Source organism: Pagrus major, chromosome 24 (assembly GCF_040436345.1).
Source record: "Pagrus major chromosome 24, Pma_NU_1.0".
In the NCBI taxonomy this organism is placed as follows: Eukaryota; Metazoa; Chordata; class Actinopteri; order Spariformes; family Sparidae; genus Pagrus; species Pagrus major.
Window position 1 is genome coordinate 8,175,491 of NC_133238.1, and position 11,363 is coordinate 8,186,853.

Consider the following 11,363-nt stretch of genomic DNA (forward strand, 5'->3'; position numbering starts at 1 on the left):
GGATGTTAACATCAAATGAGTGAGATTCTGTCATATTACATCAGCCACATTGACAACTACTGCATATATCTGACTAGCCATGTGTATGTAATAAAACAGAAAATGAGTGAAGCACCAAAGAGCAGCAATCACTGAGGCTGAAACCAAAGTTTAAAGACTAACTTAACACTAAATCCACTTTTCCGAGTTAGCATAATCAAGTGTATATATAATTTACTATGAACTGTTTCTGAGCCCAGTGATAGTGTTAATGCAACTGTAGTTCTTGGCAGTCTTCCATAGAAATGCAGTCCCTCTATTGGCAACTAAATGCAATATATCTGACTTGATGTCTTTTGTAGATTTCAAAGATTTCTGTGTCATTACCGAGATATCATGGCTTAAAGATAATCATCCTTGGGGACACAGCTGCTTGATTGACAGGTGTCAGACCCTATTAGCTCCACCTACACTTCCAGCCCATTTCCCAAATCTGGATTTCAGTAAACCCAAATCCAATCATCATGTAGGCCTTCATACGCCTGCAGGTGACATTTCGCTACAGTCAAAGCCTTAAACCCAAATGCATCAAATAAATAAAAATAGCTGTAATCGGATACGTCTTAGATCCATCCTTAGAGGCACAGACAGTGTACTTGAGCATTAACCACCTGCAGCTACAGACCAGCTGCAGCCCTCTGCACCCTTTCCTGGCATTTTTCTCAATTGCTGTGGTGCTGTAACATTATTACAGGTCAGGAAACAGGCCACAGAGAGACTACTCCACTCATAAATCAGGTGATTGATCGTCGTCCATCTCGCACGGAGGACTATGGCATGTGTCCCCAACCCAGAACACAGATCCATAGTAACCCCAGTTGTCAGGAAGCCTTTATCTGGCACACTTGTTGAGTTGCTTCTCTCTCCCTCTCTCTCTCCCTCTCTGAGCAGCAGGAGGGAAAACAACTCCATGTGGCAAGCCATTTCATTTCTAATATCATGTGTGTGATCAATCTCCCCCCGCAATGAACGGGCGGTGCAGTGGAGGCAATCATTCAACATTTGTGGCAGGTATGTGGTATTGACCGAGGGAAGATGAACCGCGGCCATTCACGGATGTGTGCCTCGGTATGTGTGCGTGACAGAGAGAAGTGAAGGAGGCAGAGAGAGAGAGCTTGGATTTCAGCATTCGGTTTTTAAATCAGTGGATTTGTTTTGGAAAGATTCTCAAACTTCATTCTGAGCATTTACATCCCAAGCTGTTATGACTGACAACCTCAAGTGGTGTATAATTGATCTGATGGCACTTATACATTAATATTCATGCGATTTTTATTACTTACTCAATTTTTCTTAGAATTATCTGACAATCAGTAGTTTCCTTGTGTAAAGATCTGACACAATGGAAAGGGTCACTACTTCTGTGCCCCGTCCCTCCCTAAAAGTTCTTGCTGACAGCTTCCTGTCATATTTAACGTCCTTTAATATCAATTACAAAGTCAAATAGCTGGCCATAATTGAATTTGTGCTGTGCGCTGACGTCCCCTGTTAGGAATCACTGTCTTGTCCAATTAAAAGGAGCCTTATTATTGGCCAAATTGCGAGTAGCCGCATTAATGTGGGGGGAAGATCCCATCCTTTAACTGACGTATTAATGTTGACATCCTCCTGGAGTTGTGCGTTGCGATGGGTGTGAAGACTGTAAATTTAACCGACTGTCACAATGTCCTTGATTCCTCCTCCTGCAATAGCGGAAAGAAGAAGTCGGTGAAGAGATGGGAAAATATATGCTGTGGACCTACTGTAGCAGCAGTAGGTAAATACACGGGGGGAGATGGATGATGAGCGGCTGCTCTCTAATAGGAACCAAGGTCTTGTTGCGGTGGCGTGTTTTATTTACAGCTACTCTTCATCAGAGTGACATGCCGGGCCTTCGGACCATCCTTAATAGAAACTAAAGGCAGAGAAGGGGTTCTGTACTCCATTTCCAAATGGGAACACGTGTCGGAGAGCAGCTTCTTACGTATGCATGAATAACAGAAAGATGCCCTCACTGTGAGTGAGTGCTGTGGGTAATATATTGCTGGAATTACTGGGAGACTGTGGAAAGGTAAGCATCATTTGTCTGGGGACTCATCAATGTCTGGTGAAGAAATGGGGACTAATGACTTTACAGCAGAGGGGCGGACAGAGGCTAAATTTGTCTCAATCAATGTCACGGAATATGATTGTGAATCTACAACTGTCAGCGGTGTTCACTCAGGGGATATGTGTTACTGTAACAGTTTTGTTAAGAGGTGACTTTTAGTGAATATAAAATGGAAATGTTTCTTGCACTGCCGCAAGTGAGCTTTAATGCGGAGGCAGCCAATTGGTGGACCAAAAGGGTGAAAGGTTGGTGGCTGTATGCCCCCCCCCCCAAAACCTCCTGACATAATTATTTTTTAGCATTTTCCTAACTTCCATGTTGATTTATGTCACACAACTTCAAAATCAAATGAAAATACAAATCACACATGGACTCAAGTTTTGCCCAAAAAAGAGCCAATTCATTTAAGAGCCCAAATGTTGGTCTCCAAAAAGAGCCATCCAAAAAGACAGCAGGTCCAATCCACAAAACAGCAAGCATGTCATCAACAGACATGCTGTAAAACTGCTCCTAAGCAAGAGGCATCACAGTAAATCCCTTGGGATAACAAAATCTCCCAATGCCTGGGAAGTACGAAAAGCTCCATGGAGGACAACTGAATACTAAGGATAAGAAGACAGAGCAGAGTTCATGGTATAATGCAGATGAATGGTGATGCCCATGAAATATTTAAGAAAACTACCAGAGTATTTAGGAAATGTTCTGTTTCGTCGCTTTTACAATGTATTTATATGAGCTTTTTATTCTATTCTGTATTCTGGCCTGCCAAAAGTCACCGTCAGTAACCTCCGGAGCTGCTTCATACTCTGATTGTAATCCATGTTCAGAGGTGAGAAAAAGAATAAATGCATAGTTATTACTTCCGAGAGCCTAAAGTGAGACCTAACATGAACTCTCAAGTTTCCATTTCAAATCAAATAAATTGCAGCTGTGTGCAGCACAGAAAGAGGATTCTGCTCTTTTCAGCCCACTGCCAAGTCACCAAACAAGCACATGTAGAGATTTCTCACTCGGCTCTTCCAAGAATCTATTGTATAGCATGGCAAAAGTGGCCAACAAGGGGGCTGATTGTGTGTTTAATACAATAATAGCAGCACAACCCATTTTCAGAGAACAAGATCTTTTTTTAAATAATCAATACAATAGAAATAGACCAACTTTGTCCATGGGTCGCTCTCACCCAAAGAGATATAATTAACTTTTGATTATGCAGAATGTATTTAACGGATTACATAATCGCTGAATCTTTCTTCAAATTTTCTAGAAGGGTTTTAGCTTAAAATGTCTGCAGTTAGGCATTTGTGTGTGATGATTGATGAGGTAAGGGTAAACGAAGAAGGTCAAGCAGCTTGTGACAATTTTGACAAAGTCCCTGGTGCAAGTCTGTGTAAAGTGTGAAGATATCTTCCACTGACCAGATAAGTATCGACTTTTTAAAAAACTTCTAAGTATATATACTTAAATGCCAGGAACACTTCAAGCCTTACAGTGAATTCAATACACATTCATATGTGAAGGCTGCCATGTACAGCCAAAGGGATTCTAGTGTTGCTCTCCACAAAGAAGCAAGTCATTGTTACTGTAAGTGTCTTGCTGAAGGCCAATTCGACAGCATTTGTGTCACTTGCTCACATTTCCCACACAGATTTCCCCACAGGGAATGCAACAAGCCCACTTCTCTAATCTTTAGACCTCTGCCATCACACCAAATCTGTGAAACTGTGATGTGCGTTCTGACCACAAACAACAACAAAACACTGATTTACAAGCAACTGGGATTTCAAGTCCCTGCTGTAAACAATACACCAAGATTTAAACTCTGTACTGGAGGTCTTTGCATTTCTAGTCGTATTTTGTGATGTATTTTGCCTATTACACAAATAACTTGTCACACATAGTGATCATAGTATCATACAGACACATTGCCTCTAAACTGTTGTATAACAGGAGAAAATCTCTTAAATCTTAAAGAACAAGGTGATTATTTCGACAGTCATTGTTTTAATCATAAATAACATTTTCTCCATGACAATAGTGTAGATAAATTGGAATGCACTGCAGCCACAAGACAAATAAATGGCATAGCATTCAAACCCAATAAACCTTAATACACATCATGGATTGAATATCACCGACTGATAGTACACAACAATGTAAAAGCATCCAAGAGTGGGGTTTTACCTCAGCATCGGACTTGATGTGCTGTATTAAGCAGAAATATACACAATTATTCTGTTCGCCCAACCATTCAGGCCATATCAGCATTCTAACAAAGAGGAACCACAGCAGAGGACAAATGGATGGTTTCTCCCACTTATGCATGCTGAGGATTAGTATGGCAGATATGCATTGTATGTTCTTGCACTGTTCCACCCTGGGTACAAATGCAGACAAAGCATTACTCAAAGACGGGAGTTTTGAATTTAATCATCTACAGATAATAGCGGTGCACATGTGCAGGGGTTCCTGGAGTTTGTGTGTGTGTTTTGTGTGCCCAGGGAAAGGGAAGGCAAGTGAGATAGTGGATTCGTTGTCCCTGAGGGAGTCAATCGAGTTGTTTAATTGCCTCTAATGGGCTGACACTTACTGGTTTGATTGTCTACAGTGAGTTTCTTTTAAGAAAGGTGCAAATGAAAAACAGTTGTTTAAAGAGTTTGGTGGGGCTCAGTTTGTCTTTTTGGACATTCAATCAGTAATTTGTTTGATCAGTTTCAGCTGGATCGCCATATTTTAACAGCTGTAATTAAAAAGCAAGACTTTAAAGATTATTGATTTAAATGGAATTTATGTCCAAGAATTTGTCCTGATATTGAAAATACAAACCTTACTGCTGTACAACCAAAAACATAAATTGTCACATAATCTATCCATCTCGATATCACACAGAAATGGTGACAATTTCCCATGATAGAAATCCATATTACAGGTAAAGTTTAGGGTTTGTAATGAGACTATTCAGCTGGATTGTATCCAATCTGCAATAAAAATATGACCAAATGAACTGCAAAAGTTGTTTTATCTAATAAACAAAGGAGCCCTAAACCATGAAAATCGTTTCTTTGAAAATAAACCTGCTATGACACCAGGATACTCACCTTCCCCGCCCCTGCCGTCTCTATTTCATAAAAATGAAAGCAATGCAATTTCAAACTGGCTTTCATTGCCCAGAATCCCTTTTACAATGGGGCTCTAACTTGCAACCAGCATGGCTTCTAATAAAGCCATACGAGCTAAAAGAGAAGGAACAAAGGACGGAGGTCTGGCTCGGGTGGGGTGTTCATTTATCAGTGGACACGTTTCAAATCCTTGCCCAAGGCAATGGCTCGTGAAGCATCGGCGGAGATAACCCATAGGGACTTCTGCTGGAAAAGCAGAAACCCTCTGATGAGCCTTGGGCCATTCCTGCACCTGTGTCTAATATGCATGGGTAAAAAGCCAGATGCAAGCAGCTTCTGGTTTAAAAATAAGACTGACAAAGGACTTACTTTATGTTTCATATTAGCAAATGTGGATTGTTCCCCTAGCTTGCATCTATCATTTGTAGAAAGTAATTAGTTTTAGTGTTGCAAAGCAGGCAGTATTAGTGCCACAACCATGTAAATACTTGAATATCCCTACAAAGGCCACAGCTGCACCATTAAATGAAAAGTGCTTCATGGATCAAGAAAGTAACTCACTCATATACGCACTCCTTCACTTTGCACCTAACCAACTTGACACACTCACAGACGAATCGAGTGCATATAACTGAAATCCACAAAGTTTATGTAATCTGTCATTTTGTAATTAAGAGGTATGTTGCAAATTTTGTTCTCATCGCAACAAATTAAAACAAGATTATACCATATAATTGATCTGCAAATTTCAACAACATCATATTCCATCATCACACAGAGAACCTCAAACTGAATACTGAGAGTTTTTGGATTTGAAAATCAAGCTGTTAAAAGACAGGACAGCACTTTTGTTCATCATGACTGGTTGCAGTCTCCAAGTACAACAGCACAAGGCCAAGTGATCCCCCTGCTGTTGACTGAAACACAGTTTGTGCTTTTAGGCAAAAAAAAAAAAAAAAAAAAAAAAGCCTTGAAATTTTGGCAGGTTATAGCTGTAGATGTCAAGATACGAGGTAGTAAATTCGATTTTGATAGAGCATGATTTCCCCATTGGATTTTAGGACTATCATTAGAACAAAAACACAAGACTTACCTGAGCCTCTCTTCGACACCACTTTCAGGCAATGGACCACAACGGCATGAAGCAGGATCAGAAGAGGAATGGGAGCTTTCATTTTTTTACCAGTCCTACAAGAAAACAAAAGCATGAGTCATTATTCTGTACTGAGACAGGCTGTGAATACATTCAATCCATCCAAAACATCAAAAAAAAAGGAGAGATAATGATCTTGGCAGGAGATGCTTGATCAAAGCTCAAATCTAAAAAAAACCCTGCAAGTTTGAGCCAATAATTGCAGAACTTTTACAAGACCTAAGGTCAGTTGGAAAAAATCCAACAACCCTATGTGCAAATTCTGTTCTCAAAGTGTTTGTCTGCCTCTGCTTTATTTATACCAGTGACTCTTCAGGGACTAACTGTATAATCAGGGGGAGGCTGTTGATGATACAAATGTCAAGACGGATCTATATCAAGGCGAACCTGGCTTTGCAGCTTCGTCAACTGCCTACAACAGTAGTGCAACTTCTCTCACACCAATCAGGTGCCCACAAATATCAGGATATGTCTTTTTTAACATATGTGTTGATGATAATAGGACTGACATGACATTTCCGTTGATATCAGTCAGGCGCAGCACATTTAAAGCTATCACTCTCCAAGTCTGGATCTATGTGAAAAGAGTGTACAAGATAAACTGGCGCAGCCAATGGATTGATCCGTATTAGCTCATAACACATTATTGTATTGGCTTATATGACAGCTGATAACAACAAGAATCTGTAGTGAAGAGGTGCCAGAGAAAGAAAAGAAAGAGACAGTAACTCTTTGCCTGTAAAGTATCATGCTCTGTGCATATTGTAGTCAATTCCTTCAAAAAACATTTCATTTATTCCAAAATCTTTGTTTTTGTAATGTGTGAAAAAACAATATTTGCCAATGCAATGCTTTGGTTTCAAAACGTAGGGGGTTGTCAGGATCTTTCAAACAGATTGTTTTTTATCTCTGCAGTCACAGCTTTTCTATATCGCTTTCCGGTCTACTGAATTATTTCAAGCTTTGAGTAGTCATTATGAAAATTAATAAAGATGCAATATCAAATTAACATGATTAATCTGATAATGCATACCCTCTTGCAAATCAGAACTATGTGTGAGATACACCATGACAAAAAAAGCTCATTGGAGTCTATGTATAAAATAGGACTGATCTGAAGTTCATTACAGGTAAAGTTTATTCAGATTCTGCCCGCAGCTAACAGTATTTCTCAGTGATGCACTTAATCATTAAACCCCTCCATGTCACTGTATAATTCTTCTATCTGTTTAGCTACTAATTAATCTCTTTGCTAGAGGCAAAAGTGCCATTTCTACTATGACGCAAGAAAATGCCCATGTAAGCTACAAGGGCGCTTCCATTGGCATTACAGTCACGACAAAGATGCTTCACATAGATTCCACAAAGCTGCATCAGAAAGCCTTTGAGGGGAAACCCTGAAAAGCCACAATAACCCTTGAGACACTCACAGAGGCATGCGAAACTGGCCGGCAGCCAAAGATGGCGACATTGGCGTGTTCTCCTCGTCAAAGGCCTATTGTCGTCAGTCCTTGCTTCCTGCAACCATTGCCACCTCAGAAAAGCTACATGCCACCACACAAAAATCTTATCTTTTTAATTAGTTTTCCATGTTGGGCGACAGTCTGCAACATTTGCACAAAAGCTTAGGTCTTTTTCTTTGGTTTGAACACAGAGGAAACGACTGAATCACCAGTTCTGCTTGGACTCCGTCCGGCTCACAGTGATATCCTGGTCGACTAGACATCAAAGCAAGCACTGAAAAGGTTAAAAAACAGTGTTCTTGCAGTGCAGTGTAATTATCTTTTTTTTGTTGGTACTGACTATTCGGATGAACAAATATAGCAAGTCATCTTCTTTTGGGTACACTGATCATACACTGCTTCTGTTGGGTACACTGTTCATACACTGCTTCTGTTGGGTACACTGATCATACACTATACTTGCATGTGTGCAGAGAGCAAAAATCGTGGATTATGGGATTAAATATATTAAAGAATCACATATGAAAACATAGTGCTTTGCTATAAGCTTCTCTGCAGCCGTTGAGAGGAAAATGGCTCCAGAAGTGAGGTTTTTCAGAGCTGTGATTTACAAAGGACAGTGATCACACCATTATTTTCTCTGAAACCATGGTTAGTTTTATGATATTTAGGCAATATATATTAACACCAGGGAAATGAAATAATAAAATGCAATATAGTTAAAGAGAAACATTATGCATGCATATAATATGCAATATTTCAGCTGCTCAACGATTGCCTATTGAATAGATGCAAAAAAAAGTGATGCCACCGTCAATTCATTACAGTGTCATGTGGCTTATACTGTATATTGTGGCATATTGCAAAAAAAGCAAGATAATATTGGTTGTGCAAAAGGGAAAAGGACAAGAGTTATGAAACACCATCTATATGGTACAGTGAACAGTACAGTATACCTGTACAATACAGCTCTGTGTTTAATTATGATCTAAAAAGTGGAATTACCTGTACATTGAGCAAGATTCAGATAGTTACAACCTGTAAATAATGATTATTTTCATTACTGATTATCCTGCAGAATCTGCAGAAATGTATCAAATAATAATTGGTCTATACATTGTCGCAAAACAGTATGCCCATCTCAGTTTACCCCAGCCCAAGACAATGTCTTCAAATTATGATAAATGTGTCATTTGACTATTTGTTTCAGCTCTAATTCAATATCATTTTGTGAAAGATGCAAAGTATGGAGAGCGGTAGGTGGGCAGTGGTGGGGGAGCCTGAAGCCTAAGGGGAAGAAGCTACCCTGTTGTGAGCGGATCCTTCTGTACAACATAAGGATCTGAACCGACTGGGCCTGGAGTAGATAATGTCCTTAACTGTTTTGTGGGCTCTGCGCACGCACCTAATCTTGCAGATGTTGGACATCAGTACGACAATGTTCGAGGTGGATTTCAACATCCTCTCGCATGTGTGGTGCCAGGTTCCTGTCTCAGAAGTCAGGATAATTAAAAATGATCCCTTTGTGGAAATTTGAGGGAGCCCAGCTTGGTCAGTGCTTGTATTTAGAAATCCAAACTGTCAGTGGTCTGATGGTGTAGAAGTGCAGAATCCAAAAGGTAGTACTCAGACATAGATAGTGTTATTTTAAAGTGTGATAGCTGAGTGTAGTTGACATCCTGTGGATATGCTTGCACCAAATGCAATCTAGTTGAGGATTTTTGAGAAACTTAAAGCAATTCACGACAGAGGCAAACGCTGTAGGTGGGTCATCTTCAGGCAGGACGTTGCAGGCTTCTTAAATAGAAGAACAACGGTTGGAGCTGTTCCACAAGAGTGATGTGTCAAATATGTTGGTTAAGACACCAGCTAAACGTTGGGCACGTGTTCTTAGCACACAACATGCTCCACATTCACCTTCAGCGGGGTCCTTCACACGTCCGCTGTATACACAAGTGCCAGGTCCTCTGAGGAAAGGGGAGGCTGCTTTAATGGCTGTGTTGAGGAGATCAAAGGAAGCATAAAAGGTGTTGAGCTAATCTGGCAGACATGCACATACTGATGCAGGCATTCTAGCCTTTGTAATACATGATTGCCCGCCACGTCTATGTGGTCGCCATTGTCGTTGAAGAGCCTTTCGAGGCTCTACTTGATGCCATAGCTCCTGTGGTGTTACACACTTCTACCAACTCAACTGAGAGCAGTTTTTGGCTCTGAATAACACCCTCACCCAAATAACATGATTGTGTTTGTCATCACAGCATGATCAGCTGATATTTGATGAAACTGTTGATGGATATCACTTTGATGGTATGGTTACTATGCATCAGTCACCGTGTGGGCTAGAAGCTGCTTCAGTTACATCAGTTCCTTATTCAACAACTGATTTTACTGATGACTTGAGTCTCTTAATCAGCTGGGAGTAAACTAGCAAAAAAAGAAAGGGAAAGTGATCTGATTGTTCAAGATGAAGGTGCAGAGGGATTATAGCCACCAGGAATGTTTGAATAAACACTACCGATATCAAGCCATGAAGGAACACAATGAAATCATGGCAGCGTTTCCCCAAATATAATACATATTATGGTTAAATATGACTATGCATCTTCTTTGATTCCCGGTCTCTTTATGAAGATGGCCACCTGCCTGAGAAACAAGATACTCAAGGGCTTATCAAGGTCAAACACTCAATTTGTTATCAGTAATCATGAAAAGGGTGTCAATGTATTATTGTCGCTATCGTCTTACTTCTTGGCACATAGTTATTAGCGAGTGAGAAGTGAAAGATTCACTGCAGCTGTCTAACTGTCAGAGATATGATCAGGAACACAATAGAGCAGAAAAAAGCAAGAAGAGTCACCCTACTTCAACAAATGAACGGATGTCCAAAAAAATATAAGCTCTTGGAGAGAAATAGTCCTCCCTTAAAAATCTCACAATGAAAGCTTATCCTGTCAAGCATCTCATAGTGCGCCATTCTTTAAAGAAAAGCTCATCCAAAAGGTGCTGTCACCTGCCTCTCACTCTTTGATTGTTTTTTTCCTCAAGCAGCCACTTTCTCCCCTCCCTGACAGTGTTTCCTCCTCACAGATTCATCCAAAATTCAATTACTTTAGAGGAGGGTTCAGCAAGAGAAAAATGGGGCACTCTTTCAACACTCTCGGGGCTCCGAGTTGGCCCTGAGGAATGCATCTCCCTCTCACATTTTCACACAAACAATTTCAGCAATCGACGACTGAGGCTTTACTGCCTTACTACAGCTCGCCAGGTGGATATTGAGATGATGATTTATATGAATCTCTCATGTGAAGTCTTGCTATCGCCGTTTTGATTTTTGGGGGGCTGTTCACACTGAAGACCCTCCCGATCAATTCTGAACCACTGCTCATATCTGACAGTTCTGGATGACTGTTCATATCTTTGTCGAATGTTGCCCATATCAGATACCAATGGTAGCTGACAGCAAGAAGCAATAACAGATAACTATTTTTGCGCCCACACAT

The 11,363-nt window shown here is 40.4% G+C and overlaps 1 protein-coding gene across 2 annotated transcripts in view; it reads right to left on the reverse strand.

Moving 5' to 3' along the window:
- Window positions 1-6,419, reverse strand: part of LOC140992162 (interleukin-1 receptor accessory protein-like 1) — a 229,507-nt gene extending 223,088 nt beyond the window's left edge. For both annotated transcript variants that reach the window (XM_073462433.1, XM_073462432.1), the window contains exon 1: window positions 6,338-6,419. In XM_073462433.1, coding sequence (XP_073318534.1) covers window positions 6,338-6,419 — 82 coding nt within the window. The remainder of the gene's footprint in view (window positions 1-6,337) is intronic.
- Between the last annotated feature and the right edge of the window lie 4,944 nt (window positions 6,420-11,363).